This window comes from Scyliorhinus canicula, chromosome 16, assembly GCF_902713615.1.
Source record: "Scyliorhinus canicula chromosome 16, sScyCan1.1, whole genome shotgun sequence".
NCBI lineage: Eukaryota > Metazoa > Chordata > Chondrichthyes > Carcharhiniformes > Scyliorhinidae > Scyliorhinus > Scyliorhinus canicula.
In genome coordinates this window covers 132,807,234-132,829,394 of record NC_052161.1, presented here as the reverse complement: position 1 = coordinate 132,829,394, position 22,161 = coordinate 132,807,234, and the positions used below count along the sequence as shown (strand labels likewise).

The window sequence follows — 22,161 nt, the reverse complement described above, 5'->3', positions numbered from 1 at the left end:
GCCTTTCTTGAATTGCTGGAGTCCTTCTGCAATTGGTGCATCCACACTGGTATGAGGTAAAGGATTAAGGACGGCGCTGTATGTTCAAATGAGAATGACAAGTCAGCAGAAAGCAGTGGTCTTTCCCAGCATTGGTGCTTTTGGCACAGCAGAGGTCAGGTGCTGTTGAAGTAACCGGGAATACTGTGAACAGGTTTGTTCCCCTTATCTAAGGGACGATATTGTGGTGTTGGAGGCAGTCCAGAGAAGGTTCACTGGGTTGATGCCGGGTATGGAGGGATTTTCCCATGAGGGGAGGTTGAGCACGTTGGGTCTGTACTCACTGGAGCTCAGAATAATGAGAGGTGACCTTATTAGGACATATAGAATTCTCAGGGGGCTTGACAGGGTCGATGCTGAGAGGTTGTTTCCTCTTGTGGGAGAGCCTAGGACCAGAGGGCATGATCTCAGAGTAAGGGGTCACCTATTTGAGATAGAGATGAGGAGGAATTACTTTTCCCTCAGAGGGTAGTGAATCTGTGCAGGGGGCTGTAGAGGCTGGGTCGTTACGTATGGTCAAGGCTGAGCTCGGCAGATTTTTACTCAGTGAGGGAATTAAGTGTTATGGGGGGTAAGGCGGAAAAGTGGAGTTGAGAATTATCACATCAGATCAATCATGACCTAATTGAATGGCGGAACAGACTCGATGGGCCAGAAGGCCTACTTCTGCTCCTATGTCTTATGGTCCAACTGTGGCAAGCTGCTGCGGTGCATCCTTTAGATTGTACCTGTGGCAACCCTAAGCGAGTTCATGGTGAAGAGGCTCGATGTTGAGTCAAGTGGCAGGGGTACTCACTGAGCGAATTGCTCAGCCTGGGTGTTATCATAGAATTTACAGTGCAGAAAGAGGCCATTCATCCCATCGAGTCTGCACCGGCTCTTGGAAAGAGCACCCTACCCAAGGTCAACACCTCCACCCTACCCCCATAACCCAGTAACCCCACCCAACACTAAGGACAATTTTGGACACTAAGGGGCAATTTATCATGGCCAATCCACCTAACCTGCACATCTTTGGACTGTGGGAGGAAACCGGAGCCCCCGGAGGACACGCACACACGGGGAGAACGCGCAGACTCCGCACAGACAGTGACCCAAGCTGGGAATCGAACCTGGGGCTCTGGAGCTGGGAAGCAATTGTGCTATCCACAATGCTACCGTGCTGCCGTGTTGTCCAGCTTCTTGAGCTTAGTTGAATCTGCCGGTAGATTTTCTTCAGTGCTCTGCTGAATTGATCAGTTCTGTAGCCGCAGAGCAGATTTCTAAAATAATCACCAAGGTGAAGAAACACCTGATGGAAAATGCAGTATTCACCAACTTGAATACAGACAACATCAAAAGGACAGGTCTGAATTCCTCCTGAAACAATGGGGGTAATTTTGACGTTGGGCCTTGGTGGGAATGCCCGATATTATATCAGCTGACTATTATACATCTCTCCCTATTTTCATAACAGAAATGGTAATCAGAAGATAGATAGATTCATAGAATTTACAGTGCAGAAGGAGGCCATTCGGCCCATCGAGTCTGCACCAGCTCTTGGAAAGAGCACCCTACCCAAGGTCAACACCTCCACCCTATCCCCATAACCCAGTAACCCCACTCAACACTAAGGGCAATTTTGGACACTAAGGGCAATTTATCATGGCCAATCCACCTAACCTGCACATCTTTGGACTGATGAGATGCCAAAGTCAATGTCACCCTCCATATGTGTGAGAGCTGATTTTATAGCATTGAACTTATAATGTTCAACTCCCTCACAACGCTTTACAATCAGAATTTTTTTTTAAATGCCCAAAAAGAAAGAATACAAAGGAATTAAAATCAACTTTTGACTACATATTTGAATATCAGGAGGCAGCTGTGCTGGTGGTAAGTCTCCCTCTATAGGTCAAGATGGGAAACAACAGGGACAACTTTCTCACTCAGACTTGGCACTGCAAGGGCAACACATTGAACTGGGGGGGGGGGGGGGGGGGGGTTGGGGGGGTGGGGGGTTGGGGGGGGGTTGGGGGGGGTGCAGAGTGCCCATTCAGGGTGCCCTTTGCTTTGTACATTCACAGAATGGACAGGCATCTGTATGATGGATCCCACATTTACATACCTGTTTCAGCTAAGATTCGGTGCTGGACAATTCTGTGCCTGATAAATAATTTGAATAGATCAAATCAAAATATGAAAAAGTAGCTTAAAACAAGGCAAAACGACCCTAATGACCGTTGGTATCTCTCAACGCCAAGCTTTTCTTGAATCAGAACTTATAATGATCTGCAGGAATCTTTTAATGATCTTTTAGCTTTAAAAAAATTAAAATCATTAAGTTCTGATTTCATTCCTCCAGAGAACAAGACAATGTGGTAGTTCAAAAATATTCCATTTTAATTTTCTTTCATCTCCTGAAGGCGTAATCCCACAGTGCCTCACTTTACAGATCATTCTGAGCATATAAGAAGCATACATACAACGAGGGCTAATTTTACAACACACTGAATCCCCCAAACAGTATTCCGTATGCCAAGGCCCATTATACAGGAATATACTAAAATCAGTAGGCCAGTAGACCTTCAAGCCTCTTCCCACCATTGAATACTTCCTACTTGTGCTCCATACCTCTTAATGCCTAAGGTTAACAGAAATCTATCAATCTCAGAGTTGGAGCCAACAATTCATCCAGCATCAACTGCAAGGGTATGATACTTTGACCATCCCCTGCATATATGAGTGTGTTTCCGACTTCACTCTTGACTTCACAAAGCTAGGGTCTAAAGTTTAAGCTGTTTAGGTTCCATAGTTTTTGATTGTTATTAAACATTGGTTAGGCCACAGATGGAATATTCTGTGCGTTTCTGGTCGACACACCATCGGAACGATGTGATTTTGCACCGGAGAGGCTACAGAGGAGGTTCACCAGGATGTTGCCCGGGGTGGAAAGTTCCAGCCATGAGGAGAGACTGGATAGGCTGGCTTTGTTATTCTAGAAGCAGGGGAGGCCGAGGAGGGGGATCTGAGAGAGGTACACAAAATTTTGAGAGATATAGATAGGATAGATTGTAAGAATCTTTTATCCATGCAGAGGTGTCTAAGACCAGAGGGCATAGGTTTACGATGAGGAGTGGTTTAGAGGGGATCCCAGGAGACACCTTATCACCCAGAGGGTGGTGGAAATATGGAACACGGTGCCTGAAAGGGTTGTAGAAACAAATAGTCTCGCAACATTTAAGAAGCATCTTGGCGAGCACTTAAATCACGGCAAAGTAGGCTATGGACCAAGTGGTGGTTGAGGCATTGAATATAAAAATTTGAAAGTCATGTTGTAGCTGTACAGAACCTTAGTTCAGCCTCATTTGGAATATTGTGTACAATTCTGTTCGGCACACTACCAGGAGGATGTGGATGGTTTGGAGAGGGTCCAGAAGCGGTTTACCAGGCTGTTGCCTGGTATGGAGGGCATTAGTTATAAGGAGAGGTTAGATAAACTCGGTCTGCCCTCACTGGAACGACAGAGATTGAGAGGCGACCTGATGGAGGTCTACAAGATTGTGAGTGGCATGGACAGAGTGGATAGTCAGATGCTCTTTCCTAGGGTAGGAAAGTCACGTACTAGGGGACATAGGTTTAAAGTGCGTGGGGAAAAGTTTAGAACAGATGTGTGAGGAAGGTTTTTTACACAGATGGTGGTAAATAAATGAAACGCGCTGCCTGGGGGGGGGGGGGGGGGGGGGGGGGGGGGGGGATGGGTGGAGCAGGTATGATAGTGACATTTAAGGGGCATCTAGACAAATATATGAATAGGGTGGGAATGGAAGGATGCAGACTCCGTAAGTGCTGACGGTTATAGTTTAGGCAGGTACCATGGTCGGCGCAGGCTTGGAGTGCCAAAGGGCCTGTTCCTGTGCTGTATTGTTCTTTGTTCTTTGTTCTAAATGGGATTATTTTAGATTAGTATTTGATGGTCAACATAGACATGGTGGGCCGAAGGGCCTGTTTCTGTGCTGTATGACTATACGACTCTATGGCATACAGCCCTAATTTGTGTATTCTCTCTTCATAAATGTAAGACTTAGAGCCCTCTTATCCCCCTAACTAAGCAAGGTTGTACTCCCTCAAGGGCAGAAACCCATTCTATGTCAAGCGCATTGCTAACTGGGCACCTTTAACTATTTGAGGATACAGTCTTTCCCTTTGATGTTTAGATTGACAACAGCAGATGCTTCCACAGGTGTAGATTTGTGAAGTCAAGGGCGGCACGGGGGCACAGTGGTTAGCACTGCTGCCTCACAGCGCCAGGGACCCGGGTTCAATTATGGCTTTGGGTGACTGTGCGGAGTTTGCACGTTCTCCCTGTATCCGCGTGGGTTTCCTCCGGGTGCTCCGATTTCCTTCCACAGTCCAAAGATGTGCGGGTTAGGTGGATTGGCCACGCTAAATTGCCCCTTAGAGGCCAGGGATATGTAGGTTAGGCTAAGGGGTTATAGGGATTGTGGAGTACTATTTCAGAGGGTGAGTGCAGACTCAATGGGCCGAATGATCTCCTTCTGCACTGTCGGGATTCTGTGTATGTATCATCTTGGTATTGTAACATCCCAGCTGGCCTTGGATAACAAATAGGTGGGTTGATGTGAGCTGTAAAATGGGGGCACTCGTTTTTTAATGTTTCCATTCTGTGTGAGACTGCTACCTATTGAGTTCTGCATCCCACTGTTGCCTTGAGTGGGTTGCTAAATGCTCCAGTTTTCCTATTGCTGCGCTTTTTGCCTCTGGCCAAATGAATAGTGAATCAGCATGTGCCGGTGTTTTGTGCCCTAGCCTGTCTATTCCAACCTGGGCTCAGCTGCTGTTTTGCCTAGATCTGAAGAACTGTTTTTGAAGCATCAGTCCCCAGTCAGCCGCTGCAACCTGTGTCTGAAGGTGACAACATCGAAGTTCTGGGAATGACAGGAGAACTTATGTAAAATTGTAAATGCCACTTAATTGTGTGTGCTTAGCTTTGTGAATTCCCATCAGATATATATGCGTCACTACACCCTGTCATGGAGATGTAGGTTAGTCTATGAAAATGATCACGACAGTTCTCAATCTTAGATGGGACAGAACTAAAATTGATCTTGGCTACCACTGGCTGGAAAAAAATAATAATTATCTAATGTATCTACTAAACTTAGAACAGTACAGAACAGGCCCTTCGGCCCTCAATGTTGTGCCGAGCAATGATCACCCTACTCAAACCCACGTATCCACCCTATACCCGTAACCCAACAACCCCCCCCTTAACCTTACTTTTTAGGACACTACGGGCAATTTAGCATGGCCAATCCACCTAACCCGCACATCTTTGGACTGTGGGAGGAAACCGGAGCACCCGGAGGAAACCCACGCACACACAGGGAGGATGTGCAGACTCCGCACAGACAGTGACCCAGCCAGGAATCGAACCTGGGACCCTGGAGCTGTGAAGCATTTATGCTAACCACCATGCTACCATGCTGCCCAAACTATCCAATTGCAAGATCTGTATGCATTTTTGAGGAAGAGAGAACTCTGTGATAAAGACCAATAACAAAGTCAGGTCACTTATTTGATTTGATTTATTGTCACATGTACCGGAGTACAGTGAAAAGTATTTTTCTGCGGCCAAGGGAACGTACACAGTACGTACATAGTAGACAAAAAAAAGAATAATCGACAGAGTACATTGACAAATGGTACATCGACAAACAGTGATTGGTTACAATGTGGAACAAGGGGCCAAACAAAGCAAATACATGAGCAAGAGCAGCATAGGGAATTGTGAATAGTGTTCTTACAGGGAACAGATCAGTCCGAGGGAGAGTCGTTGAGGAGTCTTGTAGCTGTGGGGAAGAAGCTGTTCCTATGTCTGGATGTGCAGGTCTTTAGACTTCTGCCTGATGAAAGGGTCTGGAAGGCAAAGCCTGGGTGGGTGGAGTCTCTGACAATGCTGTCTGCCTTCCTGAGGCAGGGAGATGTAGACAGAATCAATGTGAGGGTGGCAAGCTTGTGTGATGTGTTGGGCTGAGTTCACCACAGTCTGCAGTTTCTTGCGATCTTGGACCGAGCAGTTGCCATACCTTCACTTACCTGAAGCTCTTAAATTCCATACACCTCTTAGAATCAAATGACAGAGAAGAAGATTTCTTGATCCAATATACCTGTACTAACACATTAAAAGATCTGACTAATTATCCCTATTCTCCTGTTCTTTGAACATTTTAAGTATAGATCTAATTTTGAAAGTTACTGTTGAATCTGCTTCCTATTCCAAGGTCCAAAATTGGCTTCCTTTTTTTCAAAGGTTTCAATACAATGAACCAAACAACATAAGCATGGGGGGGGGGGGGGGGGGGGGGGGGGGGTCTGGGGAGGGGGGGGTCTTCATCGACTGGAAAAATCAGATGGGAGAAGTTGACTTAAATGAGGAGTTCATAGAATGTTTTCAGGAGTTTCTCAGAACAGCACGTTCTAGAGCCAGCCAGGGAGAGTAGGCTATATTCGACCTGATAATGTGCAAACTATATGATTAATTAATGACTTTCATAGTGACGGTGCCCTGGATAGCAGTGATCATAATTAATTTAATTTTACATTAAATTTGACGGAGAGAAGAGTGGATCTAAGGCTAGTATTTTAAACTTAAATCAGGGCAATTATGTGGGCATGAAAGAAGAACTAGCTAAAGTGAACTGCCAAATTAGGCTAAGGGATAGTCAATAGAGATGCAGCGGCAGATATTTAAGAGGATACTTCAGAATAAATAGAATAGATACATTCCAAAGAGAGAAAAAAATTCCAAGGGGCGGGCCCACCATCCGCGGTTAACTAAGAAAGTAAAAGGTAGTATCAAATTTAATGAAAAAGCATACAATTGCACAGGATCGGTAGTAGGTTAGTAGATAGATGGGAAAATAAAAAAGCAGCAAAGAATAACTATAAGACTAATTAGGAGGGAAAAATTATAGTATGACGGAAAGCTAGCTAGAAATATAAAGACAGATAGTAAAAGTTTCTGGAGATGTTTTAAAAAGGAAAAGAGTTAGGGCAAGCACGGTGGCGCAGTGGGTAGCACAGCTGTCTCACGGCGCCGAGGTCCCAGGTTCGATCCCAGCTCTGGGTCACTGTCCGTGTGGAGTTTGCACATTCTCCCCGTGTTTGCTTGGGTTTCACTCCCCACAACCCAAAGATGTGCAGGTTAGGTAGATTAGCCATGCTAAATTGCCCCTTAATTGGAAAAAATGAATTGGGTACCCTAAATTTAATAAATAAATAAATAAATAAAAGGAAAAGAGTTAACAAAGTGAGTGTTGGTCCTTCAGAAAGTGAGTCTGGGTAATTAATCATGAAAAATAAGGAGCTGGCAGATGAATTGAACAGGTCATTTGCAACAGACTTCACTATAAGAGGATACAAGTAACATCCAGAAATAGCAGTAAATCAGGAAGCGAGGGAGGAACTCCAGAAAATGACATTCATCAGGGAATTGGCATTGAGCAAATTGTTGGGTCTGTGGGCTGGCAGACTCCTGGACCTGATGGATTTCATTCTCGGGTCTTGAAGTGGTCTGGAGATAGTTGGTGTGATGGTTTGAAGTTTCCAAAACGCCCTAAATTTGGAAAAGGTTCCATTTGAATGGAAAATAGCGAATGTAACTCCTTTATTCAAGAAAAGGAGGGAGACAGAAAGTAGGAAACTACAGGCCATTTAGCTGAAAGTCTGTCATAGGGAAAATGTTGGAAGCTATAGTAGGGCACTCAGAAAAAAAAATCAGGCAGAGTCAGCAGGGTTTTGTGAAAGGGAAATCAGATTGAGCTAATTTATTGGAATTCTTTGAATAAATAACATGTGCGGTAGATCAAGAGGAATCTGTGGATGCACTGTTATTGGTTATTGCGGAAAATAAAAGCTCACGGTGTAAGGGGTAACATATTGGCATGGATAAAAGATTGGCTAGTTCACAGGATGCAGAAAGTAGGTGTAAAAGGGTAATTTTTCTGATAGCATAATGTAGTGAATGGTGTGCCACTGGGATCAGTGCTGGGGACTAAACCTTTTACAATTTATATAAGTGACTTGGATGAAGGGGCCGAAGGTTTCTAAATTTGCTGATGATACGAAGATAGGTGGGTAAGTAAGTTTGGAAGAGCACATTAATAGGCTACAAAGGGATATAGACAGGTGAAGTGAGTGAGCAAAGATCTGGCAAATGGAGCTTAATGTGGGGAAATGTGAAATTGTCCATTTTGGCAGGAAGGATAAGAAAGCAGCATATTATCTAAACGGTGAGAGATTGTAGAGCTCTTAGATGTAGAGAATCTGGGTGTCCGAGTGCATGACTCGTAAAAGGCTAGAATGCTGCAAGTAACTCGGAAAGCTAGTAAAATGTTATCATTTATTGGGAGGGGAATCGAATACAATAGTAGGGAGGTTACGCTTGAGTTATGCAGGGCATTGGCAAGATCTCAACGAGAGTACTGTGTGCAGTATTGGTCTCCCTATTTAAGAAAGGATGTAAAAGTATTGGAAGCAGATCAGAGAAGGTTTACGAGACTGATTCCTCAAATAGGCAGACTGTGGTTTGAGAAGAGGTTGAACAGGCTAGGCTAGTATCCACTGGAATTTAGAAAGGGGACTTGATTGAAACACAGAGGACCCTGAGGAGTATTGTCAGGGTGGGTGTGGGGAGGGTGTTTCCTCTAGTAGGAGAATCTAGAACTAGGGTCTCAGTTTAAAAATAAAGGGTCACTCATTTAAAACAGAGATGAGAATGATTTTTCTCTCAGAGGGCAGTGAGTTTCTGGAACTGTCTTGCTCAAACGTCAGTGGAAGCAGAAGCCTTGAATATTTATAAGGCAGAACTCGATAGATTCTTGAATAACAAGGGGGTGAAAGGTTATCGGGGTTAGGTAGGACTGTGGATTTGAGGTTACAATCAGATCAGCCATGAACTTATTGAATAGCGGAACAGATTAGAGGGGCCGAGTGGCTGACTGCTGCTGCTAATTTGTATGTTTGTTTGGTACACCTGTCTCTCACATACAACAGAGAGAGGGTTTCTACCCATGGCACTGCAATGAAATGCAAAGTAAACGACAACATTGTCAGTTAAATCATCAGTTAATGATTTTTCCTTCATATATTTTACTGAATATTTTCAAGGTTCATGACACTGGAAGAATTTTATCCTGAAACGTACCGTATGGATCTTAAAAGTGAACGCTATGCTTTCTGTCGAGCCTTCCAAGGTAAGCTCCTCTCTCATTTTAAAAAGTCCTTCCTTCTTTCTCCCAATAGTGCTTTTTATTCCATGGCTTTCCCAGGCCCAGATTCCTGCAACTGTTTAGCGATACGTCAGATTTCATTGCATTGATTAATTCTGTCATTTAGCACCTGGCTGGACTGTCTCCCTCAGCTTGTCTGAATGCCACTTGGATTGGACGGTTTGAAGTTCTTCCACTGCGGCCGGATATGCAGTTGCTGGACCAATATCCTGGCTTCTCCAGGCGACGCGTAATCTCAATCAACAGAGACAAAGCCTTTCCCCCAATTTAACAAGGGTTGGCCCAGTGGGCGGGCAGATATAGTTCACAATCGACTCTTTTCCTATTCACCTTTCAGCTCCCCCCTCTCCCTACCACCCCCCCACCCTCCCTCCTTCCCTCCACCCCCCTTCCCCCTCCCCCCCCCCCCCCCCCCTCACCGCCCCATCCCCAGCCACCTCTAGTGACCTCCGTCTGACATACCCTTTGTGGAATATAAAGTATTGAGGGCCAGTTGTACTGCAACCAGCCATCAAAGTGCACCGAGAGGCAGCAGGTGGTATCGACTTGGCAGAGGAGAACTTTTCTTCTTTGGGTCGAATGACCGTGGGACTTGGAGGGACATAAGATGTCAAATAAATTCCTAGGGTGGATTGAGAGCTTGAGCCAAAGTTAGCATTATGACTTGGAATTGTACTAAGTTCCCACATGCTGTAAGCACAGGTGCAAAAGCTTTTTTTTTTCAGGGAGCGTTAAATTTTGACTTTTACAATTTCTGGAACATGTTCATGTGATTGAATTATACAAAAGAAAACTAGTTTCCTCTGGTTAGTTAGTCCCTCTGAAATGCTGTTTACTGTTCTGATCTTGTTCTCTGGTATTTGAAGGTTTTAGAAAGTTCCTGGGAGGTTAATGATGCGACCATCAATTCACTCGAGACAGAGAATAGAAGTGAACAGAGGCTTTAATCAACTAGAACAGTGCCTGCCTGTGACTGCTCTGCTATGAGAGCCGCCTACAGGGCAGCTGCTCTTTATACCTCCCCTCAAGGGGGCGGAGCCCACAAGGGCACCAACATGATACAATCACTGTAGTACAGTACAATGGTCCATAGGTGGAGCGCACATCGGCAACAGCGTGATACAATGTAGTACAGTGGTGAATGGTTACTATAATACGTTCACCACAAATGGATGTAAGGTGAAGTTTTGAAAAGTCAGTAGAAGGTTTCAGAATATAGATCTGGAGTATGTAAAGAAACGTGACAGTGAGCAATAACACCAAGCCTCAATGTGGGGACAAAGTGCAGTGTAACAGCAATACTCTGTGAGCTGAAGGTCAGTAAGAGAAGAAGGTGACTGGATTATCAGGGTGGCCACAGATGATTGCACATATCTGGGGCGCGATTCTCCGGCCTCGTTACATTCTCACTCAAGCGAAACGAGGCTGGAGAATAGTGGGAGAGGCCAAAAACAAGAACCGCGCCGGGGGGCAAAACAGTTTGCGATGCAACTGGCCGGCTCCCGTAGGCGAAATCGGGATCTCGCCGTAGTGTGGCAAGAAACCAATTATCACCACGTAAGCCCATTTCCGTATCCAGTGGCCTCCCATTATTCATCGGCCTCCCCAGAAAGTGGTCACGCCGGCGGGGCTGGTGGCGGAGGGGGTGCTGGATAAGGCCCCTGAGGTGGAGGCCTAGCGAGGGGGAGCTGCCGTGGGCGGTGATCGTGATACTCCACAGGTTTGTGGAGAAAGAGAAGATTCTGCCAGGGAGAAGCGGAATTGTGAATGGGAGGGAAACAAGGTCCAAATATACCAGGACATTGGAGCTGAGCTGGTAAAACGATGTGCAGGGTTCAACAGGGCCGAGGTAGTGTTATATCGGTGGCAGATCAGATCAGTGCTCTGGGGGGCAGCATGGTGGCTCAGTGGTTAGCACTGCTGCCTTTGGCACTGAGGACCCAGGTTCGAATTCCAGCCCTGGGTCACTGTCCATGTGGAGTTTGCACATTCTCCCCGTGTTTGCGTGGGTTTCGCCCCCACAACCCAAAAGATGTGCAGGGTAGGCGGATTGGCCACGCTAAATTACCCCTTAATTGGAAAAAATAATTGGGTACTCTAACTTTATAAAAAAAACAAAATAAAAGGTTAGAGTGCTCTACCCGGCCATGCTCTGGGTGACGTATCAAGGTCGGGAATATTATTTTGAGATCTCAGAAGTGGCCAATGACTTTATCAAGGAGCTCAAACTGGGGAGAACAGAATAACTGGGAGACGGAGGTGCTGGACCCTGGAACAATGGAGAGTGGGGGTTGGAGGGAGTTTTTTTTTCCTTTCCTCCGATGTGGAGGGGGCTGCGATGCGGCGAGGTTGGAGAAGAAACATGGTGAGAGGCAGAAAAAGGGGCCATCTTGGATGGACCAAGTACAGGGTGAAATTAACTGGGGTAGAGCTGAAAGGGGAGGATAGCGGACGGTAGAGGGGAATGGAGACGCAATCCCCCCCCCCGGTGAAGCTGATAACATGGAATGTCCGAGGGCTCAATGGACTGGTGAAAAGATCTCTAGTCTTTGCTCACCTGAGGTGTTTAAAAGCGGAGGTGGTCTTTCTGCAGGAGACACACCTCTGTGTGAAGGAGCAGGTTAGGTTAAGAAAGGGATGGGTGGGGCAGGTTTTCTTCTCGGGGCTTGATTCAAAGTTGCGGGTGGGTGGCCATTTTGATGAGCAAGAAAACGGGGTTTGTGAGCTTGAAGGAAGTGAGGGACCCGGGTGGGAGATATGTGATGGTGACTGGGGTATTAGAGGGGACCCCGGTGGTGTTGGTGAATGTGTATGCACCGAATTGGGATGATGTGGGTTTTATGAGGGGTTTGCTGGCAGTGATCGCGCATTCGGCCATCCACCAGTTGATCGTGGGAGGAGATTTTAATTGTGTCCCAGAGCCGAGGGTAGACCGGTTGAGCCCCAGGTCAGTTTGCAGAATACGAATGGCAAGGGAGCTGGGTGAGTTTATGGAAAAGATAGATATGGTGGACCCATGGCGCTTCAATAACCCGGCGGAAGGGAATATTCCTTTTTCTCATATGTTTATAGGGTGTATTCAAGAATCAACTATTTCGTGGTGTGCCAGGAGGTTTTGGTTGGGGTGGAGGTGGAAGAGTATGCGGGGGTAGTAATCTCGGACCATACGCCCCATTTTCTGGATATTTGGCTTAGATCGGGACGGGAGCAGAGGCCGGGGTGAAAGCTCAATTCGGGGTTGTTGGCAGGTAGAGGGTTTTGTGATCAAGTGCAGGCTGTGATTAGAGATGAGGTAGAATTAAACCAAAATGGGGAGGTGTCGGCGGCCACAGTTTGGGAAGCACTAAAAGCGGTGGTCCGGGGGAAGATTATCTCGGTCACATCTCGATAGGGAAAGGAGGGAGGAATATGAATGGATAATGAAGGAGATAGTCGAGGTAGATAGGGAGTACTCAAGGGTGCCCACCATGCAGGGATTGGCAAGGAGGAACAAATTACAGTGGAACTTCGATAAGTTGATGATGGGGAGGGCAGTAGGACAGCTGCATATGGCAAGAGGGTGCAGTACGAATACGGAGAGAAGGGAGTCGAATGTGAGAGAATCAGCTTCAGAGGCAGGCCATGTCCAGGGAAATATTGAAGACACGGACAGGGGTAGGGGATGTGGGTAGGGGAGGGCAGCACGGCAGCACAGTGGTTAGCACAGTTGCTTCATAGTTCCAGGGTCCCTGGTTCGATTCCCGCCTTGGGTGACTGTCTGTGCGGAGTCTGCACGTTCTCCCCATATCTGCGTGGGTTTCCTCCGGGTGCTCCGGTTTCTTCCCACAGTCCAAAGATGTGCAGGTTAGGAGGGTTGGCCATGATAAATTGCCCCTTAGCGTCCAAACAAATTAAGTGGGTTATGGGGATAGGGTGGAGGTGTGGGCTTAGGTAGGGTGCTCTTTCCAAGGGCTGGTGCAGACTCGATGGGCCAAATGGCCTCCTTCTGCACTGTAAATTCTTTTATTCTATGTGGTGTCAGAGCGGGGGAAGATAAACGAGGAGTTTAGGATTATAAGGAGCTTTATAGGGCAGACCCGGGGAAGAGGGGGTCATGGACCGGTTTTTAGATGAACCGGAGTTTCCACAACTGGAGGAAGAGAAGAGGCAGGCGCTAGAGGAGCCCCTGGAGCTGAGGGAGGTATTGGACAGTATCAGGGGTATGAAGTTAGGGAAGGCCCCGGGGCCCAATGGTTACCCGGTGGAAAGTTACAATGTGTTTGCAACTGACCTGGCACCACATCTCTTTGGAGGCATTTAATGAAGCGTTGGAGAAGGGAGGGTTGCCGGAGACGATAACGCAGGCAACAATCACGTTAAAACCAAAGAAGGAGATAGACGGTATGTATAGGAAGTGGAGAGAAGTGGGGCTGGTTAAGGTGAGGGATTTGTACCTGGAAGAGGAGTTTGCCAGAATAGAGGAACTGAAGGAGAGGGTGGAGCTCCCAAGACAAAGTGAGTTTTGATAACTGCAGGTAAGGGACTTCACGCGGAAGATTTGGAAAGACTTCCCCAGGTTGCTGAGGTACACCCTGCTGGAATGACTGCTGCTTCCGGACGTGGAAGGGGAGGGCAGGATCGGAGACATATACGGGTGGCTGGGAGAGCAGGGAGGTGAGTGGGTGGTGATGATTAAGGAGAAGTGGGAGGGGGAGCTGGGATGGGAAATAAACTGGGGAGTGTGGAGTGAAGCGCTATAAAGGGTAAATGTGAGCTCCTCATGCGCAAGGATGAGCCTGATACAGTTCAAGGTGCTACATAGGATGAATATGATTCGGGCAATAATGAGTGGGAGCTTCCAGGGAGTGGCAGACGAGTGTGAAAAGTCTGGGCGGGGACCAGCGAATCACACACATATGTTCTGGGGTTGCGAGAAGTTGGAGAGATTCTGGGCGGGAGAGTTTGCAGCGCTAACGAGGATAGTGGGGGGAGGGGTTGGACCACGACCCTTTGGTGGCGGTATTTGGGATATCGGAGAAGCCGGAGCTGATGGAGGGGAGGAAGGCCAAAGTTGCGGAGGCGGGCGGTGAAAAAGGAAAAAAATCTGTACAAACTGTCTCGTTGTGTGGTGGGAGTTCGCTCCCCGAATTGTTTATGTTTTGTAACCTTTTGTATAAGTTTGGAATAAAATACATTTAAAAAATTGTTTGACGTGGTGCCAGGAGTGCTGTTGCTCTGAACATCATAGCTTTCCCGAGGGCCACCCCTGACTTCCAACCGGCCACTGAGGTAAATGCATCACCTGATGTTGTGCTAACCCATATGGATCACGATTGCAAGGTAGATCCATTGTTTTCCCAGAAGCTTCAGAATGTTTTTCCGCTGCTGGATTTGCTGAGTCATGTCGGAATACAATTCCTTAAGGCACCGTACAGCTGAGTAGTGATTAGGTATGGTACCTTTTTCACTGTCAGCCACGTATCCTCACCCTCATACCCCCCCCCCCCCCCCCCCCCGGATCAGCCGAGGAAAATGACTGCTTCAGGTGTCGTGATCAGCTTTTGCATGACGACACCTCCAATCACCCCAAGCCATCAACATCTTTGCAAATTCTATGAAAAATTCTATGAAATGGTAGCAAACTGGACTAATCCAGATGGAGATGTAAAGTACGTTTGCCCCTGGACAACTCTGAGTGACATTCCTGGGGAATAAATGTACTGTGACTGAGGTCAGTAGTTCAGAGGTCCAGGATAATGCTATGGGGACATAGGTTCAAATCCCACCACGGCAACTGGTAGAATTAAAATTCAATCACTAAATCTGGAACAGAGAGCTGGTTTCACTAATGGTTACCCATGAAACTCTCACTATTTATTGTGAAGACCTGTCTGGTTCACTCGTGACCTTTAGGGAAGTCTGCTATCCTTATTTGTCTGGCTTACATATGACCCCAGACTCTCAATAACGTTGTTGACTCTTATCCGCTCTCTCTTCAATGGCGTAGCAAGCCACATAGTTCAAGGAAAACTAGGATGGGCGAGAAATGCCGGCCTTACCAACAACACTGTCATCCCAGAGCGGAGTAAAGAAAATAAAATACTGGAAAGAGCTGACCAGAACAGGATGGGTGTATTTAACCGCTTGTTGATATGCACAGTCAGTGAGCATTTCTTCATGCTAGTGTTTATTTTCTATTCCTCTCTCTTTAATGTAGAAGGCCAGACCTGGATATCTAAACCTGCTGATTCAAGCCAGGGCAGAGGAATCTTCCTCCTGAGGACTCTTGAAGATATGATGGCCTTCTGTGAAAAGCTGGAAAGTGTGGCGGAAAATCCCTATTACAGAATGCGTTTCTACAAATCTCCTCTCAACAGAATAGTGCAAAGGTGACTTGGGATACGGTGGCGTGGTGGTAATACCACGGGACTAGTAATCCAGAGGCCGAGACTCTGTTGGGGGGGGGGGGGGGGGGGTGGCTTCAAATCCCACCATGGCAACTGATGGAATTTAAATTCAATTAATAAAATCTAAGATAGTTTCAGTAATGGTGACCATGCAACCATTGTTGATTGTCATTAGAAAAAAACCATCTGGTTCTCTAATATCCTCAAGCAGACTTGTCCGGCCTTTTCACTTGTCGGGGGGGGGGGGGGTCACATTTCAATATTGTCCTCTCTCTCAAGGGGCTGGTGAGCAAATTCCTGAAAGATAAAATTTGGCACAACATTAAATATGTGTGTGAAAAGAAACAACTTGCTGAGCACCAAAAAACACTGAATAATAAATAGAGATAAGTATTGGAGTGTAATAGGGTAAGAGTGTGTGTTTCTGTCTCACTCCCAGGCTATGATAGCTCACTCAGCCTGGGAGTTGAACCCTGTGATGAACACTCCTTCTGTGATAAGCAAGTGCTGGCATTGGACTTGAATCTGGAGTTCCTGGTCCAGAGGTAGGGGGCGCTACCACTGTGCGACAGGACCTCCTTATCTTTTGGGATGAGAGTGGTGCATGGATAATGATAGAACTAAGTCTTTATTTGGTATGAAAATGGAATGTCATGCATCAGTGGTAAAAGGGCTTTAAGGACAAGCTTCTTCAGACCCGGCCCAGATAGGTATACACAAGTGTCAGACATCCCTGAAAGGAATTTCGAAGGTGCAGTGTCAATTGTGCGTCACCCTCCTCTTGTTCTCTTTCCATCCACCAGAACCTGCTCACAGGAGAGTATGTATAGCTGGACAATAATCAGTTCTGTAGTAATTACGGCAATACAATCACTGATAAACGTTGCAGTACCACTTTAAGAAGATTTCAGGAAGGCTCCAATAAGTCTCGGTAACTTCCTTAGTTTCTGCATTGTTGTGGTCTTGTTACACAATCAGTTGCTAGGAGATACAGCAATGGACCTAACTGAAGGGAACACACCTTTCTTGCCGCGCCTGTTTTGTACACGGGTTGAGCCTATTGTGTGTCATGTCCTCCTCCTGATTACATTATACGGAAGACGTTGCATTTAATGAATTATGCAAGTTCTTCTTGTCAATAAGCAGCACTATTTGATTTGGGTGTGGGCCCATTCCATAATTAAATAAGTAATTGGTGTTCAAATGTGCATCAAAGTAGTGAGCACAAGCTACCTTAGTGCTTTCACATTTCTCTCCTATAAACTAGGCTTTGAGCCTAAGTTTGGACATAGGGGGCCTGGCAAAAGTACGGTTTTGGGCATGCTTGGCGGGGTGTTTGGTGACGGTGTCAATGCCGATATTGACACTGCTAATCAACGGCATTTTGCCGTTTTTTTGGGCCTCGGAGAATTTCTCCCGTCGAAGCCACACTTTGAATGATTTCCGGAGCTGGGAGCTGAGCTCGCCAGCAGGGCCGATTCCTCACAGATCAGGACACCATTTTGAAAGGCTGGCCTGATCTCTGCACCCCCCCCCCCCCTTTCAGGGCATGCCGCATTCAGAACCCCCCCCCCCCCCCAACCTTCACCCCACCAACTTTCTGTGGCCCCCTCAAACCTTCCCCTCAACCCCTTTCATGGGCTTGTCCCCAGGCACTGCCCCTTGGCAGTGCCAACCTGTCCCCCGGGCACTTCGGTACTGCCATATTGGCACCCTGGCAGTGCCCAGGTGGCACTGCCAATGTTCCTGGGTTCCACCACGCCTGGCCCACGATTGTGGAAACTGGTACTAAACGGCACCTGGCTGAGACCTCGCAGGCACGGCATCGACTCCTGGGCGCCGGGTGAATACGGTGTTGGGATATTTAAATGAGCCTAATGTCTCATTTAAATATCATTATCTGATGGTGCTCAGTGAGGGCGCCAGGAGCCAGGTGCCACACGGGAGGTTTAGCGGCCGGTACGAAGCTCGATTTGAGGCTTTCGCGTGATTCACCCGTCGCGCGATTCACCCGTCGTGCGCAGCCTGTACGGCCATTTTAAAAAATAAATTTAGAGTGTACAATTCTTTTTTTCCAATTAAGGGTCAATTTAGTATTGCCAATCCCCCTACTCTGCACGTCTCTGGGTTGTGGGGGCGAAACCCACGCAAACACGGGGAGAACGTGCAAACTCCACATGGACAGTGACCCAGAGCCGGGATCGAACCTGGGACCTCGGCGCCATGAGGCAGCAATGCTAACCCACTGTGCCTCAGTGCTGCCCTGCAACGAGCTACCATAAGGCATGATGGGCGGAATGGCCTTCACTGCTGCTGTAAAACCTCCCTGGTTCTAGGTGGTCGTTGGATGAAAAGAGTAGAAAGAGTCTCTGTTTTTTAACAATGAGACCATCACCCTGATAGTCTCCCCAAGAAGAGACCGGGTGGGATTCTCCGATCATGTGCGTGGCGGGACCCCTTGCGAGTGAGAACGGAAAATTTGGCGTTCCAGCCAAAAATCCAACGGCACCGGAAAATCCCCGCCGCGAACGCGGACGGATGTTTTCGGCCAATAAATGAAACAATAGAGGAAAGAATTTTTTCCCCCATTACTTGTGACGTTCTGACCGGAGCATCAAGAGAAATGATGAAAACTGCAGAGCAAATGTGTGAAGAAAAACTAGGAAAATATGAAGGAAGACACCCACCACATCAGCCCAACCGCCCCCAGTTAACACATGTAACTTTGTGAAAAATGCCACAGAGGGAACCAAATCTCAAAGTGGAGTTATAGAATAATGACTGATGCCTCTTTAGAGAGAGAGTGTGAGTGAAATGTCTGTCTGTTGAAATGTACCAAAATGCCTGTATCTTTTACTCAAACAGGTATGTTGCCAAGCCCTTGCTCCTAGAAGGTAGAAAGTTTGATGTCCGCTCCTACTTTCTGATCGGCTGCACCTTGCCCTATGTGACTTTCTTCTGCCATGGTTATGCCAAACTGACCTGCAATGAATACAATCCAAATTCTGATGATCTGACCGATCACCTTACCAATCAGGTAGGTTGAATGGGGCCTGAATCCCAGTACATTGGTCGCCCTCCATCCATTCCGTCCATTGCGTAGTCATGGCACGTCCACTCCATGCCCACGTCCAATTTCAACCCACGCTTTTGAATTGATAACGTCTTTAGTAAGCACTACTTCTGGGAAGAGCTTTCATTATGTTTATTTCAAAATAGTTGAGTCACGATTAATATCACCAGCACGGTGGCCTAGTGGTTAGCACTGCTGCCTCACGGCGCCAAGGTCCCAGGTTCGATCCCGGCTCTGGGCCAATGTCCGTGTGGAGTTTGCACATTCTCCCCGTGTTTGCGTGGGTTTCACCCCCACAACCCAAAGATGTGCAGGGTAGGTAGATTGGCCACGCTAAATTCCCCCTTCATTGGAAAAAATGAATTAGGTACTCTAAATTTATTTTTAAAAAAAGATCAATATCACATTTATTTCACGTTATTGCCTTCTGAGATACCCATGTGTTTGGAGACAGCATCGCAGAGAGCATGAGGCAGATTATTTCATATGCTATCCCCACAAAAGGTGGGGAGGACTGGCACAATTGGCTTTGGGTGCCATTTTATGTTGGCTGAGGGCAGGGCCGCCCAGCTCTCAATTTTACATTGTCAGAATTTGTTTAATATGAATAGTTATGAAGCAGAATGTAAAGATGGCGGGAGCAGATTCAACAGTGGCCTTCAAGAAGAATTTGGATATACATTTAGAAAGGAAACATTTACAGTTTATGTGAAAAAGGGAAGTGGGAGGAATTAATAGCTCTTGACTCAGAGATAACAAAGTCATAATGGGTTGAATGGCCTGCTTCAGTGCGGTCTTAATATTGCTTCATCCTCACCTCTCGAGATTTGTCAGTTGTTAACTTGAAGATGATTCTTTATTTGCCACCTTCAGAGTTACATTAAGTTTGAAAGATTTCTCGACAATAGTGAGAGGAACACACAGATTAAATGGACTTCAACAAAAGCTGAGGCATTCATGTTTAAAGAGAATGCCCGATAAATACGAATGATAATTGTTCAAGTGGGGTTCGGTGAGCAATTTTCACTGAGATTGAGAGTTTGAGAGTTTGAATTTCAGGGATCCCCCAGCTGTTCTAAAAGGTTTCATCTCAGTTTGAGGCAGGGGAGAGTGTGGAATATCGTTTATCCTGCCGGTCCATGGGAATAGATCATTGTAGCAGATTAAGTGTAAGGAAAAGCAAAGTAATTGAATAAAAGTGACACCAAGGGAATCAGGAAATATGGGTATAAGGTGGGCATATTTATCCCAATCTTCTGACCCTTTAAATAGACTGCCGTTCATTTTGTTCTTGACTGTCTCTCCTCCTCCTCAAAGTTCTGGTACAGCCAAGGATATTTTTTGCAGGTATTAAGGCCATGTCACACCATACCCAAGTGCTGCACAGAAGCATAAAATAGATTGGACTTGAACATTTGACAATCCTGCATGCATGACTGCAGCTATCTCGAGGAGATTGTTGTTTCTTTACTGGCTTGTTTGTTCACATAGGTAAGCAGTGCACATGGGATTTAACCTGCTCAGGTGAGATCGGGCGACCCAGCTGAATTCAAGGCAGGTGTTCATTAGCATTGCGTATATTACCCAGCAACCCCTGAGAGAGCAGCTAAAAATACCCACCTCAGGCAGCTGTTGACTGCCTTTACTAAAACTCTGCAGCCAACTGAATCTATTTTTCTGTATTTAACCCTTCACGGGCCCTTCATCGATTTTCAGTAATATTAACAATCTTGTACCAATTGGTTGTGGAAAATAATATTGGATAGATTTCATTATTGCAACAGACTGTCAATATCAGTGCCGGACCAGGCATTCTGAAATGGTTGAACTCAAAGGTCACTTCCCAAAAATGTTAATCAGCTTGGAACTCAGAGGGTGAGTGAATCTTGTTGCAATAATTCAAACCTATCCAATACTTGTTTCCACAACCAATCAAATGTCTGTAAGGCATGGAGTTAAGGCTTAAATAGAAAGAGGAAGTGCTGGAAAAACTCAGCAGGTCTGGCAGCATCTCTGGAGAGATGATGTGGAGATGCCGGCGTTGGACTGGGGTGAGCACAGTAAGAAGTCTTACAGCACCAGGTTAAAGTCCAACAGGTTTATTTCAAACACGAGCTTTCGGAGCGCAGCTCCTTCACCTGAGGAAGGAGCTGCGCTCCAAAAGCTCGTGTTTAAAACAAACCTGTTGGACTTTAACCTGGTGTTGTAAGACTTCTTTCTGTGGAGAGAGACAGAGTTAACATTTCGAGTCCAATCTTATTGGACTTTCAGCCATATTGGGCTCGAAGCGTTAACTCTGTTTCTCTCTCCACAGATGCTGCCAGACCTGCTGAGTTTTCCCAGCACTTTCTGTTTTTGTTTCAGATCTCCCGCCGGCGCAGTCGGATGCTTTGCTTCTGTTTGGGCAGGTTTGATTTACTGTGCACCTGACCTCAAGCAGACACTGTCCCCACATTGCCCAATGCCAGACTTGAACATCAACACTGGCATCTCCTGTTTCAGTCTGTATGTGGAACATACAGCACAATGGCTAACTGCAGCATTCCTAATGTCACTCTGTCACATTACTGACTCAGTACAGACAGGGGACTGAAACGGCGGCCGTTTTCTACATGGTTGAGCAGTGCTTGGTTTTACTGAGTCACCTGAAGCCGGTATGCAATCTGTCACTGAAACTGTACCTGAAGCAGTGTCAGACCCAGCTCTCTGAAACAGCTCAACTGCAGAGTCACTTCTCAAAAATGTTAACCAGCTTGGAAGAGTGCAAGTGAATCCAGTGATTGTATCAATAGTAATTAATTCTCGAATACCAATTTCACAATAATGTGCTAAATTGCTATGACATTAACATTGATTAATTAGCAACTCTCCCACAACATTGCTCACACTGATTCAGAGAATCTATAACTCTATCAGCAAAGTGTGACACAGACGGCTGTAGAAAGGAAATGTGACATTTGCAGGAAGTGCGCCCTAGATGAAATAGTTTTAATATCTATATATTACTAAAATTCTCACATGTCCTGCCTATAACCCATATTTTCTGTTGTCAATCCAAGGCTCCGACATCTCTTTCCCAAGCCTGTCACAATATTTTATATATTAAAGATTGTATTCAGTAACACAATGCCAAGAATAATTTCCTGGTATTATATAAATTATATAAATACTTCGACAGTAATGAGGCATAGTTCTCTGAACTATCATGAAGACTTATTTGTGTAAGAGCTGTTGGGTTGAAGAAGGTTAGTGGTGACATGCGAACTGGTGGGACCTCCTTTTTAGTTTCCAATATTGCTAATATTGAAATTATTACGGAGAATAATAATTTATTATTATTATTAAATTAATACGGATGAACACCCAGAAT

The 22,161-nt window shown here is 46.1% G+C and overlaps 1 protein-coding gene across 6 annotated transcripts in view; it reads left to right on the top strand.

The window, feature by feature from the left end:
- The window catches only part of LOC119950713 (protein polyglycylase TTLL10-like), a 178,161-nt gene that overhangs the window by 119,302 nt on the left and 36,698 nt on the right, over positions 1-22,161 (top strand). For all 6 annotated transcript variants that reach the window (XM_038773382.1, XM_038773385.1, XM_038773387.1 and 3 more), the window contains 3 exons: positions 9,211-9,296; positions 15,529-15,700; positions 18,584-18,755. In XM_038773382.1, coding sequence (XP_038629310.1) covers positions 9,211-9,296; positions 15,529-15,700; positions 18,584-18,755 — 430 coding nt within the window. The remainder of the gene's footprint in view (positions 1-9,210; positions 9,297-15,528; positions 15,701-18,583; positions 18,756-22,161) is intronic.